Here is a 19230-nt window from a genome sequence, read left to right as displayed (position 1 = left end):
TGATAAGTGGAGAATTGACCACTAAGCGGAGCACCCCTTTTGTGACGTAGAAAATAATTCAAATCTGGATCAGTCTGTATCAGATCTGTTACAGCCCCTTTTTTTTTAGAGATTTGGGTATAGAGGAAAAGAGAGAGGGTTGTATTTTCTGACACTTGGTGAGTTCCCTGACACACCGGGGACACATATTCATGTATAAAAGACGTACAAGAGTGCATTTTGCATGATAGGTCCCCTTTAAAGAAAGTGTGTTTTGAGTATCTGACAACTGAGAGTGTGTTCATGCGAGATATATATGAAATGCCCAGAGGTTAGACATTATCAACACACACAGAGCGGGAGGTTTTTGTTCAACATTTTTAAGCTGTTCTGTCTCCCCTCTGAAACACGAGAGAGAGTGGGGGGGGGGTGCAGAAATGTTGCAGATGTTGGCATGCGTGTCATTTCCTGTATTTACATGCTGGAGCTGATTCAATGAAAAACATAATAGCTGGGGAGAGGTGAGGGGAATGTAAGACAGACATTTGGGCACATTGTAAAGTGTGGTTGAGAGAGAGAGAGAGAGAGAGAGAGAGAGAAATACACAGACACACAGAAACACCATTATTTGTTCAGATGGCAGAGATTAAGTTTGCCAGAAATACATTTTAGAACGCAGAGGGCAGAGTGGTACAGCTGCACACATTTGTTCACAATCATCATGGTGTTGGTCCTCGGGTGTCATTCCCGACATTAAACCGCAAGACGTCTGACCCGAACTCTAACCTTTACTCTAATTATAACAACCTCTCTGCACACACATGAGCACACGCACACGCACACACACACACACACACACACACACACACACACACACACACACACACACACACACACACACACACACACACACACACACACACACACACACACACACACACACACACACACACACACACACACACTAAAAATACACCTATTGGGCACCTCAAGAATTCTTCTTTTGCTTCTTTTGGATATAAACGTGCTCCAAAACTAAAACTAAATTGATTCAGGGTTGAAGTCCCCGGTGCAGAAGTCAGTCAGGAGTTACTGTATTTACATTCCATCCTAGATCGAAATGAAAACACTGTTTCTGTCGATGGGCAGCGATAAACAACAGGAGCATGAGGGGCGCAGTAATGTGGAGAGAGTGTGGTAGAATAAGGAGAGGAAAAACAAGGCCCTACTTTGTTGACTACAGTATGCCATTTGTTGTTTACAGGCCTTTTTGGGATTATGGGATTTACAGAGTTTACTTTTTGAGTTGGCCCATACTTATTGTAGCTCGATAATTAAAGGAACATTTGATTCTTTGGAAAGTTAAGGAGGACAGGAAATGGGGGGATGGGGATTAGACCAGGCAAAGGGAGGACGTAGGAATCTGCTTTTTGAACATTTATATAATTTTAATGAGAATATTTCAATGGATCAAAGTATGATTGACAGTGAGTGAGGCTTGTGAAAGCCAACAGAAACATGTAATGGCTATTTCAGGCTCAGTGATTGGTAAATTACTTGTAAGAAGGTGGGACAAATAGAGAATTGGATTGGCTCCGCAAAACGCTCTATCATCATCCCTCATTCATCATTTGTTCTTAAAATTGTCAGACAAAAGCTGTGTTTATTTGTACATGTCCATCACATAACCACAAAACCCAAGGGGAGGTCTTTAACATAAATGACTTGTTATGCCACCTCCATGTTTTTAGGTACATCCGTCCCATTCTCGTGAAAGAGATATCTTATGATTGCTTTAAAGGATTGAATTTCGTTCACTTGGACTCAAGTATGTTGGGAGTGAAAGGTCAAGGTCAATGTGACCTCACAAAACGTTGCAGTTTTTTGCCATCTCAATAATTGATTTGCTTATAAGGACACTTAGATACAATCTCTAATTGGATAAATAACTAAGTGTTGACTACATGGCATACAGCAGCGAGGCAAACATTTGTGTCTTTTTTTAAATTATTTATTTCCTTTCTTTCTTTCTGTCTTTCTTTTTCTTTCTCCAAGTTGTCAAGCAAACCAGCCTCCCTTTCCTCCTAGTGGACGCTGCGTATTATGATGCGTCAAACTGTGCGTTTGTGTGACGTCAATATTTGTTCCCTGCACACACACACAGGCTGACTGATGGATTGGAGCCTCTCCATTCTTAGACACACATGTCGACATGTAGATCAATGAGCCTCAGTGTTCCCATGAGCATAATGTGTGTCCAATTGATTTTCAAAATAATTCAAAAACAGATCAGGAGAAGAGCATGCCAACATCGTGTTGCCCTGCTGCTGTGGATACGACACATACTGTTTAAACTCACTCATGGGGTGTAAACACTCCCTCTAGCCCAGGAGCATGCTGTTAAAAATATCTCTGGTAGTGCCATTTTCCATAACTCCTCATGCTTGATATAATGTTTCATTCGCTGTATAAAAACACGCTACCAGAGTAACAGTTTGTTTTACCGTCACTGTGCTCCTTTAAAAAAAGGCCTGTTTGAGGTTTAGTATGGGTTTAATAATTCACAAGTGCCTTGAAATCCTTCTATATTGCCTTTAAACGTCCCACTGTTCTGTATTTAACCACTTCCCTCTGTATTGGGCTGGGGAAAGGCTTTTAGGATCACATTTTTGGATCACTGATCTGAACTTCACATTTAAAGGCAAACATCCTCTGAAATGTTAGTAATTTGGGGGAAAACTGTTCTTTATCCTTATTTAAATAAAAGAAATTGGGGGTTTCCCTTTCCTGTAGTTTGTTATATAGGTTTTTGTGCATCATCTCTAAGCGGTTGACCAATCACAACAGAGCCGGCCAGCTAACCAATCAGAGCAGACCGGGCTCTGGTTTCAGACAGAGGGTGAAAAGAGGTAGAAAAATAAAGAGCTTTTTGAACATCAAATCATGTAAACAGTCACAGTAGAGGACAAAAATACAAATATGAACCTGAAAATGAACACATGTCCCCTTTTATGAAAACACATTTTAAACAATTCCTTTAATCCCAGCTGATGAAGCTGATTTGTAATTGTATGTCTTCATCACAGCACTTCCACAGAGCAAGGAACAACACTGTAGAGCTAAACAAGTGCAACACATTGCAGGATAATTAAAGACTTTTAATCAAAAACACAAATGAATCATACATGCAATTATCAGTCCTATTTTTGAGTCAGAACAAACATCTATTAATATAAAAAAACAAAGCCTTACAGTAATAAAGTGCACCACACACACACACACACACACACACACACACACACACACACACACACACACACACACACACACACACACACACACACACACACACACACACACACACACACACACACACACACACACACACACACACACACACACACACACACACACACACACACACCCACACACACACACACACACACACACACACACACACACACACACACACTCTGGGATGAATAGGTATGACACCTACCTTGTTAAATGCGCCCCCCTCCCAACCCCCTCTGCTCTCTATCACTATGGTTACAATGATGCAGGTTACCGTGGTAGCCAAGTCAACCCCATTCTTACACAAAGGCCCATGTGCCTGTGCTTTACCACACACACACAGACTTACGCAGGAGGTGACGCTGAATGAAGAGTTTTCTTCTTGGGTTATTTCTGAGGATGTTGAACTGTCGTCATTTCTGCATTACTCTCTCCATCGCCACAGCCAGTGGTCCTTTCTCCCTTTTGTCTCTGTTATCTGTATTCTAATGATGATCTATAGTGTGTGTTCAAATGAAAACGTTTTGAAAAATGTAGGTTTTACCACGGTATACAGTATTTATTCTACTGTTGCTGTTTGTCTTGTAATATTAAATATTTGTACATCTTCCTTTTCCTGCAACTTATTTGCACCATTGGGTTTTTGTTGCACTATTTTATTGCACTTTCTTTGTCTTTCTCTTTTTATGTTACGTATACAGTATTGTGTGTTGCATTGTTGTAAGATCTTAAGATTTAATTACCAACAACTACGCTGTAGCTTTGTATGCATATGATAAATACATCTTTTGAATCCATTTTAATAACAAGGAAGTATCTTGTTTGTATCTGCTAGTGCTGTGCTCTAATCATTGCTTGTTCAGGTGTTGCCTCTTCATTGCTGGATACAGTTCTCCCTGTGCATTTGAGGCTATGCTGCCATCTAGTGTTGATACTAAAAACTACCAGACTACACTCATTTCGTCTCTTGATGTTTTTTTGCAGATCTTTCCAAAGCTGGACATCCAGGACGAATCACAGGTAAACATTGGTGAAGAAAAAGTATTTGAAATAAAAAGATAACGGTCGTATGTAGGCGTATGTTGTCAGCGTTGCTATCTCGAGCTCAGTCAGTTGATTTCAATGGGAAAAATGTACTCGTGCTGTGGTTGAAACTAACAATTATCAACATTATCAATACTTGTTTTGATTGGAAGGTGATGGAAAATAGAAATTTCCCAAAGTCAAAGTGACATATTGAAATGGTTTATTTTTGTATCAGAACAAACCAAAAGATACGTACTTATCAAACAAGACAAAGAAAAGCAGCAGGTCCTGTTTTAAAAAGCTTGAATTAAGCTTGATTTAAATAATCCTTAATTTATTAAATGAGTTGCTGATTAATCCGTCCATCAATTAACAAACCCATGTATTGTTGTTCTTCTTCATACTTTTTTTGTTTTGTAAGGAGTAGCAATACCAATGAAGGAAGGATACTTGATGAATTTAAGAGGAAAACTGAAGAAGAACAAAAGAGAATTGTAGAAAAACAGGAAGTAAGGAAAGTGAAATAAGGAACCAGCAGAACATAATGGAGGGATGAGGGAGCTACCTAAAGGTATGTACAAAAACAGGTAAATAAATGGACTAATACCATAATTCAATTATGTCTATAGCACTTCCTTTATGTATTTAACTTCAAATTCAACTTCCTTCCTTGGGCTTTTATGTATATGTGCCACTTGGATATACTGGATATATACTGGAGTATGTTCACCTTTATCCCTTTTTAGGATTTACTCTTAGTACTCTTCTTAGTAGTAATCCCATTTCTTCTAATCCTCCCTCCTCCTCCATAACATGCTTCCTCACACACACACACACACACACACACACACACACACACACACACACACACACACACACACACACACACACACACACACACACACACACACACACACACAAACACACACATGTAGCCTTCATGCTCTCATGTAGAGCAGCAGCCATTCATGTTGTTGGACTACTGCTGTCGTTGTTTTGGATTCACACTCATCAAACGCCATGGACCCCTCTCCCTCAAGACCACACCCAGTGATACCTGGGTAAGGACATTGTAGGATGTGGGAGAGTGTGTTAGGATAGGCAGGATTAAGGAGTGTGTGTTAGCTGGCTCGGTGCACAGTGAGGTGTTTACAACATGCCTTTTAAGTGAAAATTGGTGCTCATAATCAACTACTTTTTTCATAATTTACAGTTATATCCCAGCTTTTTTCACTGTTATTTTATCATTGGAGTTATAATTTAAAAATGTTTTAATGTCATTAGACTGCTGTTTACCTGTTTTAAGCATGCTAATGTGTAATCAACCAAAAGTCAGTTTGGGGGAAATCTAAAAGCTGGTTTCTATTGCATTTTAATTTTAGTCTGGAGATCAGTCTAGTCTGGAGTTGAAAAACAAACCAGGGCTAGCCGAGGTGTTTAGCTGTCTCTGAGGGAATTAGCATGAGCTCAGCTATTTTTCTGACCTGTCTGACCACGTGGTTTAGGTGGGTCAGAAAATGAAATGTGGGCCACGGTTCAACTACTCTTACAGTGTCACAACACTCACTGGAATTATCCTAATACATTTGCATGCTCTTTTATCCCACTCCACTTCTCACTGCTGCTAATTTTTAATATGGAGGTAACATGGAGTAAATTAGGGGGAAGCAAAGAGGAGGATGAACCTTACACAGTTAAAAGTGGAGTCTGCAATTAGAGAGACATATTGTGGATATGCGAACTCAACACCTCACAAATAATCCCTCCAGATTTACCCTCCCACTCCATTTCTTTTTATACGTTCATGCTGGAATAGTGTATAGGTGTTGGATTAGATTGACCTCACCTTTAACGCACTGTGGCCACATAAATTAGATGTCCACTAATAGATATAAGAATGATCCCCTGTGCTTGTTGACCTTGTTACTGTCTCACGCTCCGGACTAAGCACACTGCGGACTGAAACATAGCAATGGCAGCCTTTTGTTGTAGACATGAAGCTCTACAGCAGTGGTTCTCAAAGTGGGGGGCGCAGAGGCATGACAGGGGTGGCGCGAGAGACCAGAAGGGGAAATGGTTATTGAAAAAAAAAAAAGATTAAAAAAAAAAAATCATATTTTGAAAAATTATTGATTGAAAATTATAAGATACAGTACTATTACGTCTGGGTCTCTGTGTTTCATTAAAGCTCGGCTCTGTGTGTGTGTGTGTGTGTGTGTGTGTGTGTGTGTGTGTGTGTGTGTGTGTGTGTGTGTGTGTGTGTGTGTGTGTGTGTGTGTGTGTGTGTGTGTGTGTGTGTGTGTGTGTGTGTGTGTGTGTGTGTGTGACGATCCATTTTGTGTGTGTGCGCGAGCGAGAGAGAGAGAGCGCACCGGTACCGGAGATTGTTGTTGTTAGCTTCTGATGCTAGCGAGCTACGCTAACGGATATAAGGAGATTTTTCAACAACAAAGTGGAGGAGAGTCCTTTCCTGTCAGACTGAGAGACTCAGTGAGCTAAAGGACTCTCTCAGTGTTATCTCAGTGGGTCTCAAACGTTTTGGTCACCATTAATGTAAACAATTATTTCCGAGGCACACGTTTATATGATCATTATAGTTATAAAAAAAGAAGAGAATCAATTAAAAACAGGTATGAAATACTATATGACATTAAAAAAAGAATAAAGTTTAAAAGGGGAGTGATTTGTAAAATATCCATAAAGAAATAGTAATTCTGTTTACAATTCTGTTTCAAATGGGTGTTGAGAGATGTATCCATAGATCTCTTCATTTTGCTCTCAAAGTGCACCAGATTGATGCTTTTAATTTCAATATTTAAACATCTTCCCGGGGGAGCTTGCCCCCAGACCCCCCTATGTGAGGTCCACACACCACCTATACAAATAGCACTTTACCCCTGCTTACACCTATATGCTGTGAGGTGATATCGAGCCTTCATTGTAACAGTCGCGGGTACACTGTGTACAGTAGAAAATTCCACTGTAGCGACCGGTACATTAATGGGAAACCCTAAATGTTTGAGCACCCTCTATGAAACGTCAAGCTACCCCACAGCACCCCCAAAATAAATCTCTGGCGCCGCCACTGAGCCTGACTATTTGTGTTGGGGGGGCCCGACTTTTTTTTTTCTCCAAAGGGGGGGCCTGACAGAAAAAGTTTGAGAACCACTGCTCTACAGGAAGGCAGGATTCACCTTCTGGAACATAAATATCATAAATGTCATATACATCCACAAAGGCACGAGGATATGCAGCTGTTTTCTGTTTTATAGGGCTATACTGTCAATGGAATATCTTTGTGCTTTGAACATTTTGTAGGATATTACAGTCATTATAAGAATTGGATTTTGGTTTATTGCCAAGAAGGTTTGTGTTTTGGTGCATAAATAAACACTGTAACAGTTATACATTGGAAGAAAAGCCAATATTTAAACATTTAATATACAATATATATATATATATATATATATATATTATAAACGATATATATGAAATAAATGAATTGTACAACAAACATTTATATACCAAAAATATGAAACATTTAAAAAAGGACAATATCGGGAGTATAATTGGAGTTTTACAAGTGGTTGCATTGTGTGGAAATGAGAACAATTTAGAAAGGGGAAAGAAAAGAAAAAGGTCCTTGTTCTTTCCCTTTTTTTGGTCATTTTATAGACTGAAGGATTAATAATTCAATAAAAAGTAGCTGACAGTTTATCAGTAGGGTAATCACACAACTTTACTCCAATGTAGTGAAAGTTATTGATCTTATCAGCGCTCTTCATCATTGTTTGCTTTGGCACAGGTGTAACTAATCAGATTAACGATGACTCCACTTCATTAACCAGGTGCCAGAGATTATCGTTAATAATCTGATCATTTACACCTGTGTTTGACAGCAGGAATGTCAGCTGGGAGGAAAATGTCTTTTATCTCTCCTCTCAGGAGGTCCTGTAGCATATGTCCTGTAGAGGCTGCAGTTAATCATAAATGAATAAAACTAGGCTTTAGCAGGCAGGCTGCTGCTGTCTGACTGTACTCTCATCAGCTATGAAGGGAAAGAGGAAAAGGGATTTGTATAGCTTTGGGAGACACAGAATGCACAAAATAACCATGTTAAAGTAAACATCTCCAAATATAGAGCTTTCTTGTCAAATTCAAATCCCTGACATAATGTCAAGGTATTTTCTTATAGTCTTGTTTTCTCTGTTGTTACCTTGCTTATTTGAAGAACGGTTGATATAGGACATTGCATTTCTCCCACCCATTGATTAAAGGCTCTCGCTTTTTTAGCTGTCAAATGCGGGAAATATTATATAAATATGTAAAGATGATCGCAGAAAGAACTAGTAAATAGTATTTTTCAATATCAATAATGGAAAGATACTTAAAGACACTATCCGTTCCTCACCCTCCCTCCGAAAGAAAATCTTTAAACTACAGGGATCCTGCTGCTTTAAAAAAACAAAGCCAGTTTCATGTGATATTGAAAGCCCCAGCCCAACAGAACAAATCTGAATTATTTATTCCCATTTCCTCTTTCTCCGTCTCCTCAGGTCGTCCTGCAGAATCTGTTGATGTGCATGGTGTGCTTCTACTCTCTCTACTACGTCGTGGTCAGTCTCTGCATAGGACTGCTCAGGTACACAAACTGCAACTCATAGTGAAGCCTTGGCCTTTTGCTCCTAAGAGAAAGTACATTTCAAACAGAATGAATAAGAACCAAAGTGGATTTTGCATGTTTACCATCTCCTGCTGTGTCTCCAGGGTTCATGAGATCAACAGCTTGTTGGCTCCCTTTGACTACACAACACAACCGTCATGGCAGAGCCCCAAATACCTCGGTGAGTAGCATTGGTGCAATGTAGGTTCACTCCAGTACTTCTATTTTAAATGTTATTCTACTTTTTACTTCTACATACTGTATAAGGCTGAGGTTCCCTGTATGATTATACTGTATCTACAGATATTTAAAAGCAGCCTAAAAGCTTGTAAGGGATATTAATGGTTTAAATATGGATAATGTGATTAGCTAGGAAATATGAAGCATACACTTTCTCCCTTAGTGAGCCAAAATTAAAACTTAAAGGTGGGCCATGGGCCAAAATTAATATGACTTGAAATGCCTTTTGGCTGTGGGTCACTGTCTCTGCATCCCATTTTTCTTCTTACCTAACTCGCCCCAGACAAAGTGTCACTATTCATCGGTCCTGGTATATTTCATGCTGGCTCACTGGGGAACTTTAAAAAGAAGAGAGCCATTATTAATGTATAATGTTGATTGGTAAAACCTGTGCTATAACAATGGGTGATTCTAAAGCAGATTAGAAATTCAAAACGGCATGTGTTGTTTTCTCTCTTCCTCCCTGCAGTCGGTGTTATCTCCACAGAAGTGACCTATATTTTGGGAGGCCTGGTATTCGCATGGATTGTAGAGGAGTGGGTTTGGGATTATGCCATAACTGTCACACTGCTGCATGTCGTGATGACGGTAGCAGGTAATAAGACACACACACACACACACACACACACACACACACACACACACACACACACACACACACACACACACACACACACACACACACACACACACACACACACACACACACACACACACACACACACACACACACACACACACACACACACACGCAAAAACAGCTGATAGGATTGGGGGCCTGGTTATGTAACTGGAAATGGTGTCAGTGCTTCAGAAATGTATTGGCACTCACACAGGCACTATCCATTTGTGTCTAAGAGTTACAGTAACGGCATATATTTCTGAGAGCTATTTAGCCAACATTGAAAGATATCTAGCAGAATATTGACTTTTAAAAATGCTGAATTTAATAGAGCAAAAATAGCTGAACTTGTATCATTTTTTTCACCTGTAGCTATAAGGATAATGTGTAGTATGTTTTTTTACATTTAACACATAGTTGCTATGTTCCCGCAGTGATGTCAGACTTCCCTTCAGCTGAGCACTGGTGGATAGCTCTGGGTAAGGTTACCACTTTCTTCTTCTTCTTTTTAAGGACAGCTGCTGGCCGCCATAGATGCCTCTGATTGATCTCTTTTTCTAATTTATGTAATCCCTCTTTGTGCAGGTTCAGGCCTGGTGATGATGATATTTGCAGGACAGCTCACAGCCTATAAACTCTTCAGGAGCAACTTTGTCTACCCAGCTGAACTGCAGAACTTCTAATGAACACAACGAGGAAAGCTTTTAAATGGCTTACTGCTTAATCTCAGCTCCTGATACATCCCAGTGGGTAAACGGATCAAAGATGTGTGCTATGTTTATGTTAACATTAGCAAGAGAAACTAGGGTATATCTATCGAGAATATAAAGCAACCACAAATAACATTTCTCTTTCTCTTCTAAATAACTTTGTTTATAGCTAATAGTCACATCCCTCCTTGTACAAATGGCCCAACTTTGTCTGTTTTCTAAAGCATATTCTGTACAGTTTAAATATTGTTTTGTATTGTTTCTTTACATACCTCCTACTATAATATTATCTCAAGGCCATATAAGAAATGACACCTGTAGCATTCTGTAAAAAATATGACCAAGGTACAAAAAAATCCGGTCGTGTATTTTCAAATTCTAGCGATCTCGAGCCGGTTTTTCAAATTTACATACCCTACCTTTAATTTAACAGTTTTCATTTTTGTGTTATATTCATGTGTCATATGCCAGATTTTTGGAGTGTAGGCTTATAGTGTTTTATGCTGATAATGAAAAGTATTACCTGTATTGAAATGATGATTGTATACTACATAAAATTGGATTTACATTAAATACTTTAAGCAACATGATTTGTGTGTGTTTGTGTCTGTATACATAAAGAAAACTAGAAGAGCCCTGGCCAAGGTGGTCCTTGCCTTATTAAAAAGTCTCCATAGCTCGGCACGACATATTTTGAAAATGCTCAAATATACAACTGGAACATATTTGGAGAATATGTAGCAGATTATTGTGCTGCACATTGATTCATATAATAAATCAATCTTGCAGATTGATTCATAACAAATGTTGTACAAACCCCTCTTGCCCATAATCCATAATATGTCTGTTATCTGGATATTGTGAATGTGAATTGTGAAGAAAATACCTTAAACTGTAATGGTCAAGGAAAATAATTTGCCAACCGAAAGTAAAATAAATATTTTTTGAAGCATCATACTTTTTTTTAAATGGCATGTTCGTATCTTGCATTACTTGCTGGTGGAATAGAAGCAGTGACAGTTGTTGGCCCTCTGTGCTACAGGGAGGCGTGTGGTGCAGTGGGTTGTGTGTTGGGGTTCGGATCAGGGGGTCACAGGTTCAAACCCCACTGCAGTCAGCATGTTGTTGTGTCCCTGGGCAAGACACTTCACCCCAATCCTGTGGGGATTGCCCACAGTATTGAGTATGTAAGTCGCTTTGGATAAAAGCGTCTACATGTAATGTAAAATATCATATTTGAAAACATTAATAAAAAAAAAAAGGAATAGAGGGAAGCAGTGACCGTTGTTGGCCCTCTGTGCTGCCCACTAATTGTTGAGTCTTGTTTGTTATCAAAGTCAAACCCCGCCTTCTACCGGTGCCCCAATGCCCAAACCTGAGCGCCAAAACAATGTACACACTACATTTACCTTCAAAGCCACCTTTTATCTACTAAATAAAGCTAGCTCTGTTAGCGTAACCCACCAACCGACTGAATGTCAGGACGAAACGGGTTAGTGTCCAGTATCCGGAGGTTAATAAGCGCCGAAGAGCGGCTAAGGAGGACACACTCCACGGTAAGTTATCACGTTGAGGAGGCTTAGCACGGCTAGCGTTGGTTAGCATGGCTAGCGTTAGCCAACTAGCTGTCCAAGTGAGTGAGAGCCACAATTCACGTTACTGCCGCCCGGCATTTTAAGTATTGGTATTTATCTTGAGTTTAATAAGCGTCAGTCTTTCCTAAAGTTAATACAAAAATATTATAGTTTTTGTTGAAACAGTTCACGATTACTTTAAAAGAGGCTAACGTGTGATTGGGGGACACTCACAGGTGTATAGGGTAATACAACAATTCACACAAACATTATCATGAAATAATGCATTATCTGTTGCTAACTTTTACAATTGAGGACAAATTGACAGAAGCAAATAGTCATCGTGTAGAATATAGATATGGCCTACTGTAAATGTGTATTTTGGATGTTTCCTTTCCACTAGTCTGAAAGGATACATGTCATGGATGCAAAATAGGCCTAATTTTAAATGGACACGTGCATGCAATTATACATGTTGTGTACCAGTTGAATACTGCAAAGTAAAATATTACATGTATACTTTATATTATATATTTGTTCAACTAGTGCAGATATTCAGATTCTGAATTGTAGCACAGTTGCATACATGCTTAAAAAAAAGATATACACTTTAGCTCATGTTATTCTTAACAGTGATTTCACACACGGATGAAATTGTTACAGTGGTGAGATATTTCAGGGCTTTGCTTGCCATTTGTAGAGTCCGTTTGAGCAGCTTCGCCAGCAGATGAGTGATGTATTGGGAGATCAAGGCATCCTGAAAGAGGTGATCCAACCTGGAGATGGCCCTCCTGTTCCTGAAAATGCTTCAGTAATAGGTACAAATACAAATTTGTTATAACATTTCTGGCACAGTTTGCTGAATTATTTCACCCTGCCGCAAACTCTACTTCTTCAACAGCCCATTACTCTGGTTTCCTGGAATATTCTGACCAGCCTTTTGAAACCACCACAAACCTCAAGTACCCCCGGATGATGAAGTTAGGAAAAGGTCAGTGATTTTTGTGCAGGTTCAATAGAGTTCTCCTTAATAAAAAAAAGAATAATCATTTCTGAAATGATCTTAAACAGATGTGACGCTGGCAGGACTGGAGCTGGGTCTGATGACCATGAGGAAAGGAGAGTTTTCTCGATTTCTCTTCCAGCCTAAGTACGCCTACGGGGACATGGGCTGTCCTCCGCTCGTCCCTGCTGCTGCAGTGATTCTGTACGAGGTTCATATACTCGACTTTCTCGACTCGGGACAAGTGGATGACTTCATCGCAATGAGCCCGGTAGGAAAATTTCTGGTGTCTTGTTGTTGCAAGGTCAAAAATCCCACAAGACATTTTCAAGCCACTGTGCTTATGTCATACAAGAGAATATTTCTTTATATTTTAGTTGACTAATGTATGTATCAGCCCTGAAATGTATCCTTTTCAATATCAGCCACTGTTCTTTTCACAATGCAGAATAAGAGAAAAAAATGCTTTGTAGATGTTCTGTTTGTATTATTGGCTACTTTTCCTTTCTCTTTTGTCTCCAGGAGGAGCAGAACACGGTTCCTCTGTCTATGCTCCTCGAGGTTGTCAACACAGTACGCAGCTTTGGCAACCGTTGCTTCAACCAGAGTCGCCATTTCAACGCCAAAGACCGCTATAAACAGGTACGTCTATTTTCAAGGAAGTCATTGCCTTTGTTTTTTGTATATTTGTTAAAGTAAGATTGTATTTTGTAAGGTATTCTGTGTTTTCTGTCAACAGGGGACAACGCTGCTTGGGAACAGGAAAACACAGAGCGATGAAGAGAAGGGGAACATCAAGAAAGCACTTCTTCCTCTCTATCTGAACCTCTCCCTCACTGAGCTCCGTCTGGAAAGACCACACAAAGCCCTGAAGTACAGCAACAAAGCCTTGGAGATAGACTCCGCCAACACAAAGGCTCTTTTCCGCAGCGGACAGGTCAGACGGGGCCTTTTTGTTCTCAAAACCATCAGATAGAAATCCTCACAAGCTGTAGGGGTCTTTAACGCTCCTGATATTGAATGTAAAAGAATCACTGAGGAGTTGAAAAATAGGGATGATGTCAGAAGCAGACACAATAGATTCCCAATCCCCTTCTATTAAGATTATGTTGAATAAAGAACATTTTGTACATTTTCACTAAGATTTAACTATACATTTGCACATTTTAGGCACCTTGAGCCACAGTTCTCACCAGTTGGAAAGTTGTTTTCGCTCTAAATTCGATATTCAAACTTTTGTTATCGCCATCAGGCGTATCTGGAGCTGCACGAGTACGACAGCGCCCAGCACTGCCTCATATCCGCTCAGGCAAAGAAACCCTTTGACACTGACATCAACAACCTGCTGAGGAAAGTGGCAATGTAAGTTTAGAAGGACCCACAATTTGCATTTGTCTCAAAGTAAAATAAACGTATAGATCTTATACTTTCATTAAAGGTTTGGCTTTTTAAAAATGTCTTCACATGTGACTATTGTATAGCATATTTGATGTTTTAGTTTAAAATGGCCATGCTACCCTAGGCCTATAAATCACTCCATAAGATATGTATAAAAGGTTTTCGTGTTTTTTTTAGGTGCTATAAAGAAAGCTTGGACAAACAGAGAGAAATGTACTCCAAGATGTTCAGAAAGTTGAAGGGATGAAGAATCAAAGATGAGGAAAAGGTAATAACTCCTTTCTTCTCTGTGAGGTCATCAATATTTATTCAGTCTACTTAATCTCTTAATCAATTGACCCAAATGTATTTGTCTGCAATGCTCAACTACAGCCCCCATGATTCTTAGCAACCGTTGAAGACCAATCATTTTTGACTGTCTTCTTTTAAGTGCTCAGATGAAACTTAGATCCACATTTAACTTAAAAAACGGCATTGTGTTTGTTTATTTTTGAAGGGATGGACTTTATATGTCAAATGTCTGTGTTGCAGATGTAAAGGACACGCTTCAAGCAAATCCTCTCCAGTATTGTGAATTCTGAAAGTGATACCTTTTTGTGTTTGTCCAATGTTACAAAAGGAACAAATCTGGTTCAAATGCCTCCTTAATTTCCTCTCAAATAATAAGTGAAATTCTTTAGATTTCTTCAAAGGTTTGTTGATATAATGTAGCTCAATGTTTTGTTTGAGTATATCCTTAATACAATTTGCTTTCCCCTCGATTCATTATGAAGGCTGGAAGAACATTTTCGTGAACATCTTGAATGGCTGAATGTTTGCAAAAATATTCTACCTCATTAGATTCTGTTAATAAATACTATTTGCTGAGGTGTTAAATATGTGCATGGAGTCTGATCACTCTTAAGGTGGTAATGATGACAAAATCAAGTCCCTTTTTTCAAGATATCTTGCCTATTTGAGATTTGTTGGAAATAGTGTGTTCATGATCAATTGTACTGTTTCTATATAATTTTTTTGTGTTCTGAATTAGTTTGAAATAAATGACCTCATTTGTAAAGAAAGTATGACTGTCAGTGTACTTTTTTTGTATATGTGGTGAAAAAGGAATGGATTCTATGTGAAACCACCATTTTTTTTTTTTTAGCTGAAAATATTTGAGGGCATGAACACATCGAAATGTTTTCAGTTTTGTTAGATGACTAAAACAGAACAGACAGAGTAATATGACACAGTGCAAGATTCTTAGACATATTTTGCATATCTATTAAAGGTTACTAATTGTTGATTGCACCAATAAACACCAAGGGGCGCTCTTGGCCAATCTCTGCCTGCAGAACGGCCACCTGATCATCAATATCAATTTGAATCAGAAACGGGTTTATTGCCAGGTAGGTTCGTACGAGGAATTTGACTTGATGTCATGCTGCATACATAAAATATAAAACTTTTTTAAATAGTACATTTTAGACAAGACACTAAAGGTACATTTTGTTTGTATTATTTACTAGTCAATTTTAAGATTTTGGGCAGTTTTACTCCCATGTTACATTTTATTTTACCCTAGGAAAAAAACGATCCAGATACATATTTAGGTGTTTATTTTTACGACACATTGGGCCACATAAGGAAATATTCTCCTAAATGTGACCATTGCATGTATATAAAAAAATATGTATATGTGTAATGTGTATCTGTAAAGCGCTTTGAGCACTGGAAAAGCGCTATAATAAATGCAAGGAATTATTATTATTAAATATCCCTCATATTTTATCTTAATTTTCCGTTCTGCTGTAGATTTTAATCTGTTTTTACCGGTTTTTACCCAGGTGTGCTTAATGATGAATACTAAATCCTGAATTAGAGGGGCGTGGCCATGTTTATTATTAGCATAGGTAACGCCCCCTTGACACTATGGGCTAGTGGTGTGCCGTGTGCAAATACTCAGCACATACTCAGGAATTAAGGAGATGCTACCAAAACAAGGATGTAAGGAGAGCTAAAGCAGTGCACATGAGGTAGGTGCTCTGTTCCCAATGTTAAAAAGTAACTACATTTACTCAGGTACTGTACTTACAATTTCAATATACTTATAATTTACTGGATTAATTCATTTCATGTTACTTGATGCTTCTACTTTATTACAGATCAGAAGTAAATGTCATTTTTACTCCACTACTTTAGTTACTTTGAAAATTCAGATTTATAATACATAATATTACATACAAATATAATAATATGTATAATGGATGCAACGAAGTATTTGAGGTAATTGAAATTAGCTCCAACTTTACCAGCAGCAACATTAAATTGACATCAATGCTTACCTACCTACTATACTTAAAGTATATGTTGATAATAATATAACTAATATTTTAGTACATCTTCTTTTGCTTCTGTTAAAAATAAACAGTCAACATGTATTTCTAGAGAGTCAGTATACTTCCTTGAGGAAAACCAAATGCATCAGAGACCAGTGTGTGTTCATATATAATTTGAATAGTCATTACGTAACATTGTATTACTAAAAACGACATTTTATATGGCTGTTGACTTTTTCTGATGTATAGAGTTATGCAAAGAGGCATCCAAAATGCCCTCTGTAAAAACCTTTTGATTCTTATGTATCAACAAAATGAACCAGATATATGGAACCTGGTTTCATCCACTTTCTGAAATGTGTTCAAATCAGCACATATTTTATAAGATTGTTCTTCAATCTTATAAAATAAGATGTAAGTACTCAACTGGTGAAATCTCATGTTGGTATTGATACAAATCCCCCAAAACTAATTTAGATGTTAGATATTTGACGTCCTATCAGCAATTTAAAGAAATATGTTTTTAACAACATTATCATTATTTGCAATGTCTTGATGCACTGCAGCTAAAAGTATATCGCGTTTTAATGAACAACAATCATTGGCTTTCTTAGTGATTTAATGCTGGTTGCAGTCACAGTAATTGGTGATTGCATTCACCTGAATGCATACCTTTCCTCTTCAAAAGGATACAGAATCCCTGCATTTACATAATGGCTGAAAAACCTTTTTGATTATTGCAAGACAAATTACCAAGTAGGTTAAACTAATGGAAATATATGTATCTCTTGTTTATTTGGAAATGTAACCATTAAAAAAAAAAATTGTTTGTTTAATTATGATGCTTGAAGATATTCCAAACTTTAACTAGGGTTAGTTAGTTAGTAACCCCCCCTGCCTTTGTGGTGGCATTGTTGTCCTCATTAACTTCCCTCATCCAGCCTCACAACATGCTGCCATATTGTGTGAGGCAGCAATATGAGTCTCAGTGTCAGAGGGAAACTAGTCATTTGTAGTGGCTAGACAGACAGAGTAGCGGGGGATCAGACGGGCGGAGGGGCAGATGGAGGAGCAGAACAATCTCATTGACCTCTTTGGCTAATCCCAGTCTTGTCCCAGTGTGGGATTGTTTTACCATTATCTCCCAACATATGGCCAATAGGGCTCTTGCGGGAACTCTACCTAAACACTTAATCTTTCCCTTTGTTAAATCAATCATTATTCCCTTTTTCCTGTAATGACAAGTGGCTTTCCTATCATATTGACTGATTTAATTATAATATACATCCTGAAATCAAAGTACAACACATGGATAGTATGAAGTCGGTAAACTCATTTTTTCCTAACACTAGAAAAGCATAACTATTGATGAATACAAATGTGTTTTACTTTTACAGGTCATGCTCTCTAAAAGACTGTAGGACTAGTTGCAGACACAGGAGGACAGGATGGTCTCCAGACTGGCCTACTACCTTCATCTCAGGTGAGAAATTAGACAGTGGGTTCAAAATCATTTTAATTTCTGTGTGTATGGCTGCTCTCCCATTTAGATTAATGTTACTGTTTGGGTGTTTAGATTCTTACAAAGATTGGCATTTGTTCCATGCCATAATAATTGTCAATTTTCAGCAACACATTGTTAAACACTATGACATTTGTATGTTTATTCAGAGCTTTAGTTTTCAAAAAAAGGGAGGTGCATAATAAAAGAACATACGTTATGGGCAAGTAACACACGTTTGATATGAGTTTTTATTTACACTGCTTTTACATGACAGCTGTAGTTACCAGTACTTTATCCTGTTGCAGGTGAACCTATTGCAAACTCATGAACTATGATGCAATAATGACAATATTTTAAACAACCACCTGGACCTTGTCATGTTTCACGTTGTAATTGTACTACTTTGAAACCAGAAGCCGACATTTAGAGTTCAGATTACACGTACACATTACTATGTTTTGTCTTATAAATGTTATTGTTTCTTTTAGCTGTATGCTACTTGACATACCCAAAAAGGGGGAAGGATGTGTATGGTAAAGCTTTTTAAGGGGTGTCTTAATCAGAATCTGCTTTATTTCTTTGGTGTTTCAGTGCGTCACATACACATGATAAGAAAAACGATTGTAAACATCCAAGCAAGTATTTCAAAAATAAACAAACATATATATAATAGAATTACAATGAAGATATGACTATTATTATTATGAAGGAACTGTGCAGTTAGTGGTTTTTCAAGAGATGTGGGTATGGTTAAAGTACAAAGTAAGAATATGCATTGTAGGCTAAGTAGGTATAGTTCCAAATATGTGCATTAATGAAACGCTGATGTGTTAACTAAATAAATAGGTGCATTATGTATAAGTACGTTTTTTTTATGTAAACACCCAACACAATACTTA

The 19230-nt window shown here is 38.2% G+C and overlaps 2 protein-coding genes across 5 annotated transcripts in view; both read left to right on the top strand.

Moving 5' to 3' along the window:
• tmem244 (transmembrane protein 244) overlaps positions 1 to 11121 on the top strand; it is a 62378-nt gene extending 51257 nt beyond the window's left edge. For 2 of the 3 annotated variants that reach the window (XM_071201980.1, XM_034076556.1), the window contains exons 2-9: positions 4258 to 4293; positions 4721 to 4870; positions 5235 to 5360; positions 8856 to 8941; positions 9067 to 9143; positions 9672 to 9797; positions 10259 to 10303; positions 10410 to 11121. In XM_071201980.1, the coding sequence (XP_071058081.1) occupies positions 5268 to 5360; positions 8856 to 8941; positions 9067 to 9143; positions 9672 to 9797; positions 10259 to 10303; positions 10410 to 10507 (525 nt within the window). In that variant the 5' untranslated portion in view covers positions 4258 to 4293; positions 4721 to 4870; positions 5235 to 5267 and the 3' untranslated portion in view covers positions 10508 to 11121. The remainder of the gene's footprint in view (positions 1 to 4257; positions 4294 to 4720; positions 4871 to 5234; positions 5361 to 8855; positions 8942 to 9066; positions 9144 to 9671; positions 9798 to 10258; positions 10304 to 10409) is intronic. The other variant, XM_071201981.1, reaches the window with a different exon arrangement.
• A 788-nt stretch (positions 11122 to 11909) lies between these two features.
• LOC117440195 (inactive peptidyl-prolyl cis-trans isomerase FKBP6-like) lies at positions 11910 to 15550 on the top strand. 2 transcript variants are annotated; one of them, XM_034076486.1, is made up of 9 exons: positions 11910 to 12090; positions 12809 to 12926; positions 13010 to 13099; positions 13180 to 13382; positions 13634 to 13753; positions 13851 to 14048; positions 14364 to 14473; positions 14687 to 14777; positions 15041 to 15550. In XM_034076486.1, the coding sequence occupies exons 1-8, from the start codon at positions 12010 to 12012 to the stop codon at positions 14754 to 14756; spliced, it is 990 nt and encodes a 329-aa protein (XP_033932377.1). In that variant the 5' UTR covers positions 11910 to 12009; the 3' UTR covers positions 14757 to 14777; positions 15041 to 15550. The 2 variants fall into 2 exon arrangements, with proteins under 2 accessions (XP_033932377.1, XP_033932378.1); XM_034076487.1 differs by lacking the exon at positions 11910 to 12090 and adding an exon at positions 12118 to 12167.
• Positions 15551 to 19230: the final 3680 nt, after the last annotated feature.

The sequence above is a fragment of the Pseudochaenichthys georgianus genome, chromosome 24, assembly GCF_902827115.2.
Source record: "Pseudochaenichthys georgianus chromosome 24, fPseGeo1.2, whole genome shotgun sequence".
Lineage (NCBI taxonomy): Eukaryota > Metazoa > Chordata > Actinopteri > Perciformes > Channichthyidae > Pseudochaenichthys > Pseudochaenichthys georgianus.
Note: the sequence above shows the minus strand (reverse complement) of the source record. Positions and strands in the feature narration are given on the sequence as shown.

Excerpts from the sequence above, each read along its gene's own strand:
- LOC117440195 (XM_034076486.1), top strand. The coding sequence starts at position 12,010 with ATGTCAGGACGAAACGGGTTAGTGTCCAGTATCCGGAGGTTAATAAGC. Across the intron at positions 13,754-13,850 it reads CCAAAGACCGCTATAAACAG|GGGACAACGCTGCTTGGGAA; the intron begins GTACGTCTATTT and ends TTCTGTCAACAG. Across the intron at positions 14,474-14,686 it reads CTGCTGAGGAAAGTGGCAAT|GTGCTATAAAGAAAGCTTGG; the intron begins GTAAGTTTAGAA and ends TGTTTTTTTTAG.